This window comes from Rhamphochromis longiceps, linkage group LG17, assembly GCF_057381845.1.
Source record: "Rhamphochromis longiceps isolate RC_006_pf linkage group LG17, R_longiceps_female_GT1.1, whole genome shotgun sequence".
Taxonomy (NCBI): Eukaryota; Metazoa; Chordata; class Actinopteri; order Cichliformes; family Cichlidae; genus Rhamphochromis; species Rhamphochromis longiceps.
In genome coordinates, this window is record NC_140573.1 from 19,873,742 (window position 1) to 19,885,827 (window position 12,086).

General features: G+C 42.2%; 2 protein-coding genes across 5 annotated transcripts in view; both read left to right on the forward strand.

Annotated features, from left to right (window-relative positions):
• Positions 1–4,251, forward strand: part of lrp6 (low density lipoprotein receptor-related protein 6) — a 47,450-nt gene extending 43,199 nt beyond the window's left edge. For all 4 annotated transcript variants that reach the window (XM_085387714.1, XM_085387716.1, XM_085387717.1 and 1 more), the window contains exons 20-23: positions 210–440; positions 570–706; positions 1,111–1,208; positions 2,481–4,251. In XM_085387714.1, coding sequence (XP_085243840.1) covers positions 210–440; positions 570–706; positions 1,111–1,208; positions 2,481–2,781 — 767 coding nt within the window. In that variant the 3' untranslated portion in view covers positions 2,782–4,251. The remainder of the gene's footprint in view (positions 1–209; positions 441–569; positions 707–1,110; positions 1,209–2,480) is intronic.
• A 6,313-nt stretch (positions 4,252–10,564) lies between these two features.
• LOC146649603 (E3 SUMO-protein ligase ZBED1-like) lies at positions 10,565–11,481 on the forward strand. The gene has a single exon (XM_085387526.1). The coding sequence runs from the start codon at positions 10,639–10,641 to the stop codon at positions 11,479–11,481; it is 843 nt and encodes a 280-aa protein (XP_085243652.1). The 5' UTR covers positions 10,565–10,638.
• Positions 11,482–12,086: the final 605 nt, after the last annotated feature.

Genomic DNA, 12,086 nt, shown 5'->3' on the forward strand with positions numbered 1-12,086 from the left:
TAAATACGTACGTGTACTACACCAAGAGTTAGGGTACACACATACCCACACAGGTTTACTGTACACCAAGAGTTAGTGTGTGTGTGTGACACCAAAGCTGAATCAGTTCTTTGTCTCCATCTTATATTAGTAAAATAATAACTAGAACTTAAAATAAAATAAAATAAAATAAAAAATAAATAAAAATAAAAAATCTTCTGTGATTTCAGATCCAACTGAGGAGCCACCGCCGCCTCCTCACAACACCATCGGCTCCATCGTGGCCGTGGTCATGGCATTGTTTGTGGTGGGCGCCATCTACTTTGTGTGTCAGAGGGTCCTCTGTCCTCAGATGAAGGACGACGGCGAAACGGTCACCAACGACTTCGTGGTTCACGGGCCGTCGTCTGTGCCGCTGGGATACGTGCCGCATCCGAGCTCACTGTCCAGCTCGCTGCCAGGTGATGATGTCATCCTGGGTCACACATGGCAAATTTTCCCCGCTGCTCTTCTCAAACTGACCAAAAATCTGAAATTCATGTTTTATTTAATAAATAGCTGCTGATTTTTGTGTATAAACCCATTGACAGGTATGTCCAGGGGGAAGTCTGTGATTGGCTCCCTCAGTATCATGGGTGGGAGCAGCGGCCCGCCCTATGATCGCGCTCACGTCACCGGGGCTTCATCCAGCAGCTCATCCAGCACAAAGGGAACGTACTTCCCACCGGTGAGAGACAAACACACGCTTACTCTCCCCACTTCCTTCTATAAGACTCTACCTGCTGTCCTTAGCTGGATCCATTGATTGATTGGAAACGTGACTGTGCTGTAAATTAGCCTAAACTAGCAAACGCTGCCCCCCACTATTTGTCTGAGGAACAACTCTTTGTTTTAGGTTTTGTTAAAGAATGAAACAGTGAAGTTATTAACAGTTATTTGTTTATTTTTTTTTGTTTTCGGTTTGAGCTGAATGTAGATTTGGATTCATGCTGATTTAAAAAGCAGCTAACATTACAGTGTCTGAGTTATTTGAGCTTTCTCTTTTTAACACTGCACGTTAAGCCTCTCTCCTTGTGGACTCTCTGGTCCTGGGTCAAATTGGTAAATTTCTCTTATTTTTTTGGTTCGCAGATCCTGAACCCTCCTCCGTCTCCTGCCACGGTCCGCTCCCAATACACAGTGGAGTTCGGCTACTCCTCCAACAGCCCCTCCACGCACAGATCCTACAGGTCTGTATGCTTCTGTCTGTCAGGAACTTCCAAACAGCGTCTGCTGCAGTGAATTCCTGAAATCCCTGAAGTGCTCTGGTTGTGTATTCAGAGGATTCCAGAGTAATGGAGCTGGTTTGGAAATGTAATCAGAATTCCTGCCACACATGTGAATGTTTACCCCTTGGAGATGCCTTCAGGGACCCTCGGCCTTTTTTTTTTTTTTTTTTTTTTTTTTTTTTTTTGTGTCAATTTTTTCACGTGAGACCGAGTGTGTGTTAATATAGGAGGACATTTAGATTCTTGTGGAAAGAAGCTGCGTCTGCTACTTTTTCAGAGTCAGACATCTTCAAGTTAAGAATTCATATAAAGTAAAGAGGCATTAATGACTTCATGGAGCTTTCTCCCCAGTAGAATGATTGCATAGCATAAACCTTTGAGGACATGGGGCGATCGTGGCTCAAGAGTTGGGAGTTCGCCTTGTAATCAGAAGGTTGCTGGTTCGAGCCCCGGCTTGGACAGTCTCGTTGTTGTGTCCTTGGGCAAGACACTTCACCCGTTGCCTACTGGTGGTGGTCAGAGGGCCCGGTGGCGCCAGTGTCCGGCAGCCTCGCCTCTGTCAGTGCGCCCCAGGGTGGCTGTGGCTACAATGTAGCTGCCATCACCAGTGTGTGAATGTGTGTGTGAATGGGTGGATGACTGGATATGTAAAGCACTTTGGGGTCCTTAGGGACTAGTAAAGCGCTATATAAATACAGGCCATTTACCATTTTAAATCTATTTTTGTTTTTCTCTAATTCACACAGGCTCAGCTATATGTGTACACCCCTCCCAAATATTTGGTTCAGGTGCAAATTTTAACATTTAATCAGGTGCGTTTGGTGGCCATTAACAAGCATTTGGCATAATTCTGGCTGATATTCAGCAACAATTCTTGGTAGATTGGTTGGTTTCCAGGCCCGTCTTTTAAGCACAGTACACAAAAGGTGGAGGTGTTGGCCTCCTTCATGATTTCCAGAACTGCCGCTATGCTTGACCGTTGGTCCAATGTTCTTCACTCCTTCAAACACACCTTGTCATTGTGGCCCAACAGCTCAGTCTGCGTCTTGTCTCTGAAGTTCCGTCCTTCTTGAATGCCTCATGGGGGCATTTGACTCTTTCTCCACAAGTTGGAGCTGTTGCTCTGCTTTTCAAGCATGCAAAACACATGTGACCTTTGACCTCTCTACACCAAGTGAAAGAAGCAGAAAAAAGAATGTTTTTTGTTCTCACTCTGCCGTTTCTCTTTTTCAGCTACCGGCCCTACACCTACCGCCACTTTGCCCCTCCCACCACCCCCTGCAGTACCGACGTGTGCGACAGCGACTACACTCCGGGACGCCGAGCGCCGCTCAAGTCCAGCGCCACCGCCAAGGGCTACACCAGCGACCTCAACTACGACTCAGAGCCTTTCCCGCCACCGCCGACGCCCCGCAGCCAGTACCTGTCTGCGGAGGAGAACTGTGAGAGCTGCCCGCCGTCGCCTTACACCGAGCGCAGCTACTCCCATCACCTCTATCCGCCGCCACCGTCGCCCTGCACGGACTCCTCATGAGCCAAATCCCCTGTGATCCCCCACCCCCTCCTCACAGCTCCACCCCCTCACTGTAAATAGCAATTGTGCATATATGAGGTAAAAAACGGGAAAGAGAGACTGATGTAACAGGAGGAGCGAGATGCAGGACGAAAAAGGGAAAAGTGAACCGGGAGCTACAGAACATTTGTACATTGAAAAGAGAAAAGCATATTTATATATTTTCTATACAGTGTTTACTGATAATGCCATAGAGGTTTGTATTAAGAAATTTGTACATTTTTTATGAAAAGGTTTTATTAAAATCATCACAAATATAAGTTGCCTTAAACCAGGAGAAAAGAGGCTGAAGGACACAAAGCACACAAATCAATGGGACGTTTAACTTATGATGCCAAATATAAAAAACATCGACAGCTACAGGGACAAGAAGAGCTCTGCCCGGAGGCTCCTCCCATCGCCGCGCTGCTCTGTAGTTACCATGTAAACTGGATGAGGAGCGGCTGGAGAGAATGTGGTACTGGGTCTTTGATTTGAACTTACCTCTCCTTCTTTTACTGAACGGTTCGTCTGTGTGGGTGTGAGTCATGTGCTGGATTGCGAATCCAGGACACTCGGTCTGAGCAATAAGGCACATATTTACCAATAAATCAAACCAGAAGCCACTGAGTATCGACGACGCTGCAGGGGTTCAAACAACTGTGGTCCAGTCTCTGAGAGCCCCAGAGACGACACGAGCGTGGATTCTTTTTTTTTTTTTTTTTCTGTTCTGTTTTGTTTGTTTCTGTTTGTCACAAGGAACTTTTTTTTTTTTAAGTGTCAAACACTGCAGAGAGTTTTGGCACAAACTCTAATGCGCTGCAAAGTACTGCATGAGGCCAAATACAAGCGTCAATGGGAAAACTACAGTCATGACAAGGATTTGACTTGGATGTCCTTGTGAGTTACTGCAGCTTCATATTTGCCCTCCACAAACTACATGGACACATATGTTTAACTACCTGCAGCGCAATACCTGCTATATTTTGCACTCTGCAAACTTCGTGTAAGGTCTGCATATTATATTCAGCAAATTTCAGCTCCACGGCTCTCACTGCAAACTGCTTGGTACTACACCATTAACCTACATGCAGTGCATTATAAACTACAGGTGTGAGCCCCTGTTACATTTTACTTACCGGTATAACAAACTTCCACTGGCACCCGTCGTGCTCACACTGACCTCCACGCAGTGCTTGACAAAAAAAAGAATCTTTTTTTCTTCTTTTCTTTTCCTTCTCATTTTCACATGTGCGCTCGTGTCTCTCCGGAGCCTCTGTAGACACGGCACAAACGCATTGAGGCAGCATGACTCACATCCTCAAACCTCTCCGTTGATGTTCAGACAGGATTTAAACCAAAACGTACGCTTGTGTTTTATGTTCTCATCGAAACGTTCTCATGCCCGACTGCAACTGAAGCGAGCCAAAGCTGCACAGTGGACGCAGGAGGCGCTCTTCAGTTTCCACTTCTGTTTTGGGTTGTTTTTTTTTTTTGTTGTTGTTGTTGTTTTTCCTCACGTGTGGAAGCAGCGTTCCCCTTCAAGAACACGATGTTGTGCCTGACCAGCTTCATATCCTTTTTTTATGTTGTTGTTACTTTGAGGAAAAACACACAAATGAAATCCAGTGCCCACTAAATGCTATATAGTATTTTTGTACCACATATTGTGTAGATAACGTATTTATAAGCTATATAGTAAATCATTGTAAATCCATTGAATTCTTGCAGTACTTTTCATTCCGTCTTTTTTTTTTTATATTGCCTCATTATATTTTTCTACAGAAAATCACTCCAAACTTACGGTGACAATCTCCCATCAGTCCAGTCGAAGAACATATCCAGGTTTTCTTGTCTGTTTAAAGTTGCTCTGATGTTTGAAGGACTGTTGTGCCAAATCTTTTTTTTTTTTTCTCTCTCTCTTCTCTGTCAAACAACGTGGAGGCAGATGTTGGGACCAGAGGAGAAACATGAGACGCTCGTGTCTGTTAGTCTATTTGTGTCTTTACGCTCTGAGTGAACTTCAATCTTTTTTTCATGAATCGTCAGAGAAGTTTCGTTTCCCTTCCTGCTTTTGTAGGAGATGAATAACACCAGCATGAATTCAAAGACAATCTGATGTTCTACACATTTTTTATTTTTTTAATGTCGGTCTTTAAGCCACTTTTCTGGCTTTTTATTCACCTTATTGTCGTCAGAATCCAAATACAGGGTGCAAGTGAAAACGTGACATTTTAACATTTTAATCAGAACCCCAAACCACTGGCAAGCAGAAACTTCAGTTCGTCTTGATACTTTTTTTGCTTGATAATTGTTTTGTTGTGTCTCCCCCCCCCCCCCTCCTTTATTCATTAAAACAAAACAAAAACAAAAAAGTATTTAATCTTGGAGTTTGTATTAAAAAAAAAAGACATAAAGCCAGGACTTTGAGATTCAGGAGTCTGAGACTGAGGGCAAATTTTCAGTCACTGACAAAATTCGTATCATGTAGCGATAAAGTGATTTTATTCTGACGCGTCCTGTTGAGACTAGCTGAATTTCATATTTCCACTGAAGTTTTCTCATTTCATCACTGGATTTTTTTAGAAACTGTCTTTATGATCTGAAGACAGTAGAAAGTAGAAAGATATTCTGGGGTCAAACGTCTACGGAGCCAGTGAAGTTCAGAGACATGTTACAGTTTAATGACTTCTCAATATATTAATCTGTGAGAACTGTTTTCCTCCTAATAACCACCCCTGCAATATGTTTTATGTTTAAGATATTTGTACAGATGCTTAGCTGCCACAGACAAAAGCAGCTTTTCTGGGTTTAAGGAACTTGATAAATGAATATAATCACATCATCTGCATATTAGCATTGGCGGGGGCAGATTCTATTCTCATCAATGCAATAACATTACCCAGTACAGTACTTTAATCTCAGATTTTTTTTCTTCCCCCTCTGGGTTTTGAGGCCCCTTTGCCTGTTTGTTGTTATCTTTAAAGAGCAGCAGTTTCTTTTAAGAAACTGTTACACTCCGGTTTTGTCCTATCCTAGTATTTTTAGCAGCCCACTCCCCCTCAACAATCTCGATATGTGTCCACATCTGTACGAGAGCTTCTTTGTTCTTTAGTTACAATGATCTGCTCTGGGAGAAGTTCTCATTTGCTCTCTGAGCTTTATCAAACTTTTTTCTGTACAAACTATTGTAGCTGACTTACACTGTGTGAAGACAGATAAAGAAAAGATGACTGACACGAATCAAGAACTCATAGCATGAACCCTTGATTCGATAATCTGCAACGGCTCGGTCCTCTGTGTTCTCCTCTGATCGGCATTTGCTTCCATGAAGAGTTTGAGCTTATTAAAGTCTTTGTTGTGTCAAGTCTGTGATCTGGGAAGTCAAATGTGAAGAAAATACTGTTAAGAATTACTAAATCTACAAGCTTGACTGAAATTGGAGTCAAAACTTTTTCATATAATGGCAGGTTTAAGGATTTAAAAGGTACAAAAGAAACATTTGAGGGAATAAATGAGTTTACTGATTGGATGAGTCATTTGTCCTGATAAATATTACATGGAATTCCACTTGGTAAATAAAATTATTTGGATAAATCTGGGTTTAAAGAGATACAGCAGCTCTAGTTTGTTTGTTGTATTTGGGAGGAATTTACCAAGAAAACTTCCATTCTGACTACCGTCAGGCTTTGCAGATCCAGGGACGTTTCTGTGCAGATTGCGAGGAATGTGGATGAAAATGGTTCCAGGAAGTAGAAATGTAAAAAGGTGTTTTTAAAAAAAACCCATTAAAAGCACTTTTGTTAGTTTATTGGCAGGTCGACAGGAAAACTGTCGGGATCTGTTTTGATCTTGTGGTGCTTCATGGAGACGACCAACATTTGGTTCGTCATGTTCATTTAAATTCCACTAACTGTACATTTTTTTTTTTTGTTTTGTTTTATTTTTTATATGATGACTGCTTTACCTGTAAACCAGATGGACCTGTACAGCCCATCCAGCTGCCACCATAAGCTGTTGTAACTCATCAAATGATGTTTTTTTTTTCCCTCTTTTTGTTAAATATAAAGTGAGTGAACTCTGCATCTGTGTCCTGATTCATGTTTAATAGGCAGAAATGCCAAAAACGTGGTTCTTTAGATTTGACAATACATCAAAATATGAAAAGGTACCTATAAATCACAGACTTAAGGCATTTGTCTTTAGTTGTAGTATTTTTTGCATCCTTAGCCTGATCATTAAGAACAGAAATAAAACCATGTTTACAAAACAAAAACTTTTATTGTGTTTAAAAGAAAATGGGAATACAACTGTCTACTGTAAGAAATGATAATCTGTGCAAGGCTGGACTGGGACAAAAAATCGGCCCGGGCATTTTGACTAGAGACCGGCCCACCAGGATAAAGATTGAAAATGTGATGTCATTCAGGGATAAAACCGCAAAGGTTTCTGGGAACTTGTGGCAAGAGGTACTAGCGCACACAGGCTTTCAATTGAACTCCGTTACACAGCGATAAAAAGAAACCCAAAAAAATGGCAAGAAGCTGTTGTATTATTAACTGCAATAGCCGGTCGCATGACAGCCACGGGAAGCCGACGGGTAAAGAGATCTTTTTTTTATTTATTTTTTATCGGATTACGTCGTTGAAGAGAATTTTTTTTAAGCCATGTTTCCGAAGTAAGAGCCGACGGATGGTCTGGATATACCAAATATAACGTCTCAGAACACTCCAGCTCACATGTTAGTCTGCTCCAAGCATTCCCACAAAGGTCAGAGTTTTGTAGTAGTTAATACGTCATTTTTCTTAACATAATTGGTGATATAGGTTACAAGCAAGTCTGGCGCTGAACAGAAATTGTCGCGCTATGCTCCTTTATTTATTGTGCATAAATAGTGAATTGTCCTGACACAATATCAAATCAAATCAAATCACTTTTATTGTCACATCACATGTGCAGGTACATTGGTACAGCACATGTGAGTGAAATTCTTGTGTGCGAGCTTCACAAGCAACAGAGTAGAGCTGGGCGACAGAACGATAACGATATGTATCGCGATATAACTTTTTCTCGATAGAAAAATTAAACTATTGCGATAGACCTCGCCGCTCTTGTCCACTTAAAAAAAAAAAAAAAAGAACAGCCAATCCAAATTAAGTAGCGCAGAGCCGAACCAATCACAGCCGCAGCATCACGTCACGTGACTTGTTACGTACAGCACAAGTGCCAAGCCGCACATGTGTATTTGTTTGGGAAGCAGCCAGCCACCGTACCGCCCGGGTAATGGAGGAAATGAGTGTGCCGACTAGAAAAATCAACCGAGCGTGACCAAAGAGAAAACAGATGATGGTTCCAATGCCGGAGAGATTGTCGAACGGAAGAGCCATAGAAGTTCCGTAGTGTGAAGGTATTTCGGCTATTTCAAGTCTGACAAAAAACAGAGTAGCGTGCACTGTAAATTGTGCCGAAAGCAAGTCTGGAAATACAATAAACTGGTGCATGCTCAGGCTACGTCCACACGTACCCGGGTATTTTTGAAAACACAGATTTTTCTATGCGTTTGCACCTTTCGTCCACACGTAAACGGCGTTTTTGGTCACTGAAAACGAAGATTTTTAAAAACTCCGGCCAGGGTGGATATTTTTGAAAACTCAGTTTTTGCATTTACGTGTGGACTAGAAAAACGGAGAAAACGCAGCGTCAAAGGTGTGCGCATTTTTTGACGTCACACTGTGCGCCACGTTATTGTTTCGGTGAAATGAATTTCTACAATACTGTTACTGTTAATTCTACTCTCTGCAGTGTTTAAATGCTTACATAAACATACGACTCTGTTCTGCTTCTATGCCCCAGCTTTGTTTACTTTTTCCCACCGAGGCTTCTAGACTTCTGATTGGCCAACATTTCGGCGCGGTTAGGAATCTAGTGCCACCTGCTGCTTTGGCATGTTCATAGCAGTGTTTTCCTTCATTTCTGCCTTTATGTGTGGACGGGATTATTTTTTAAAACGGAAACGGAAAATCTCCGTTTTCAAAAATACCCGTGTACGTGTGGACGTAGCCTCAGTCTCTGACTGGAAGCGCTAATTCGTCATTCGGCTTTTGTCAGACTAAAGTAACTGTTTGAAAAGCTCAGCTATACAACAAGGAGAGATTTAGAATTTCCTTTTAGTTCTCAGTTTATTTGATATTGACAAAAGTTAGTCAGTTTTGTCTGTTCTTCTGTAAAACAAACTAAGATTTATTTTTAGAATTAATATTTTGTTTCTAAGTGGAATTGACAATTTAGTCTGTTTCGTTTGTTCTATTTTGAAACTTAAACGCTTTAGCGGCTGCCTTTTGTGTAGTTTGCAATATTTGCCTTTATTTATCTGAAAAAGTCTCATGTTCCTTAAGTACATCTACCCTGTTGAACTTATTATGGGAAATAAATATTTAAATAAAAACAAGCTGCTGATTATTTCACATTTTACTTGTGAGCAACGGCACATTTAAATCTTACAAATATAGTTATTTGGCTTATATCGTGATAGATATCGTTATCGCCTGAAATGAAAAAAACATATCGCGACATGAAAAAATCTTATATCGCCCAGCTCTACAACAGAGTTGTGCAAATACAATAATGTAAACAAGCAAAATACAAGAATGGCTACATCTGAAACTAATAAATATATGTACAGTATATAATAGTATATGCATTTCTGGATGTGTATACTAAATATTTTTCTACGTGTGTGTGTGTGTGTGTGTGTGTACACATATTTTACAAATTAAATAGAGTAAACAATAAATAAAATATATAAAAATATACAGAGTTGAGACATGTGCAAAACAGTGGCATTACTGTACAGTATGGAGTGCATAATGTTAAAGTTCCAGTAGTGAAGCTGAGGTGTCTATGACGTGTTCAGCAGTCTGATGGCCTGATGGAAGAAGCTGTCTCTCAGTCTGCTGGTACGGGACCGGATGCTGCAGAACCTCCTTCCTGATGGAAGTAGTCTGAACAGTTTATGGCTGGGGTGACTGGAGTCCTTGATGATCCTCCCCGCTTTCCTCAGGTAGCGCTTCCTGTAGATGTCTTGGAGGGAGGGAAGCTCACCTCCAATTATCCGTTCAGAGCACCGCACTACTCGCTGGAGAGCTTTGCAGTTGTAGGCGGTGCTGTTGCCATACCAGGTGGTGATGCATCCAGTGAGGATGCTCTCAATGGCACAGTGATAGAAGGTCCTGAGGATGCGGGGGCTCATGCCGAATCTTTTCAGTCTCCTGAGAAAGAAGAGGCTCTGCTGCGCCTTCTTCACTGTTTTGTTTGTGTGTACTGACCACGTAAGATCCTCAGCGAGGTGTACACCAAGGAACCGGAAGCTGCTCACTCTCTCCACAGCAGCGCCGCTGATGGTGATGGGGGTGTGTACTTCTCTGCACCTCCGGAAGTCCACTATCAACTCCTTTGTCTTTGCGACGTTGAGGGTGAGATGGTTGTCTTGACACCAGTGGGTCAGGGCGCTGACCTCCTCCCTGTAGGTCAGCGTTTTGCTTCTGTTATTACTAGGGATGTAAGAAAATATCGATACAACGAAATATCGCGATATTTCGCGCAATGATACTGAATCGATATTTAAAATCAGTGTTATCGATTTTTTTTCATTGAAAAATAACATGCATTTACTGTTTATTTCTTTTGTATGTTGGAATTCAAACTCCAGCCACTGGTTTGCAGTTTTCACCGCCTTTACTATAACGTAAAAACGAGGTCTCGCGATAACTGTAGAAGCGTCTAGTTTGCCAAAAGAACGAAGTAGAACAGTCAGTGGACGTGTGTGATGCTAGCTAACTGATGACTGAAGAGGAGAGGATACAGCCGGCCCCCGCAGCTTTCAAAGCTGATGTGTGGACTTATTTTAGATTTAGGACAAAAGAAGGCAGTAAAGACTATGACAAGAGCTATGCAGTCTGTAAAATCTGCACCGCCAGAGTAAAATATTCCGGTAACACAACAAATTTACGAACACACGTGTCTAGACACCATAGCGACGTAGCGTCAAATGCTAATTTTAAAACGAAACGAGGTGATCCCTCTCAACGGACAATTGAAGAAGTTAACTTTTCGAAACTACCAGCAACTTCAACTCGTGCAACAAAAATAACGCAGTCAGTACTTGTTTTTATTTGCAAAGACATGCGCCCTCTGAGTGTTGTGGAGAATAAAGGATTTCGTAATATGGTTAAAACGCTGGAGCCCCGTTACACCGTTCCTTCTCGACAACACATCATGGACATCGCTCTGCCAAAGTTGTACCAAGAAGTCAAAGCGACAGTGCTGGACTCTCTCAGCTCAGCTGAGACAGTTGCTCTGACATGCGACGCTTGGACTTCAAGAGCCACTGAATCGTACGTAACTGTTACAGCACATCACATAACGGACCAGTGGAACCTTCAGTCTCATGTACTGCAAACCCGAGCCATGCATGACAGTCACACAGGTGAGCACATTGCAGCGTTACTAACTGACGCTGTGGCTGAATGGGGATTGAATGCAAAGGACCTTGTTGTTGTTACCGATAATGCACCAAACATGGCTCTCGCGGCTAGACTTGCAGGCATGACGCACATACAATGTTTTGCACACAGTCTGAATCTCGCCTCACAGAAAGCACTGAAAATACAATCCGTGGTGTGACTTCTCGGGAGGATCCGACGTGTAACAGCCTTTTTCAGGCCCAGCACCACACCAGTTGAAGCAAAAACAGTGTCTCCTTCAGCTACCAGCTCACAGATTGATCACGGACATAATTACAAGATGGAACAGCTCCTATGATATGATAGAACGATTTTTAGAACAGCAACCAGCCATCTGTGCAGCTCTGCTTTCTGCAGAAATTTTCACATTGAGTGAATCTGACATCAGATGTGCAGAAGAAGTTGTCAAGGCACTCAAGCCTATGAAGGACGCCACCCTGGTGATGTCAGAGGAGAGTATGCCAACCCTGTCCATTATTGCTCCTCTTCATTCCAAGCTTGTGATGGGTGCACAAGAAAGTGTTGATGATACACCGACAGTAAGGGACATTAAGACTGCCATAGCAGAAGATCTGGGAAAGAGATATGTAAATGAGAGGGAGACACTATGGATGGCATCAACTGTTGATTCTCGGTTTAAGGACCTGCCCTTCCTGTCTGAAGCAGAGACCAGTGAGACCTATTCCAGACTGTTGGACACTGTGGTGACTGTGATAAAGAAGGAAGAAAATGTAAGTAAATAAATTAATTTATTTGGAAAAATTC

Excerpts from the sequence above, each read along its gene's own strand:
- LOC146649603 (XM_085387526.1), top strand. The coding sequence starts at position 10,639 with ATGACTGAAGAGGAGAGGATACAGCCGGCCCCCGCAGCTTTCAAAGCT.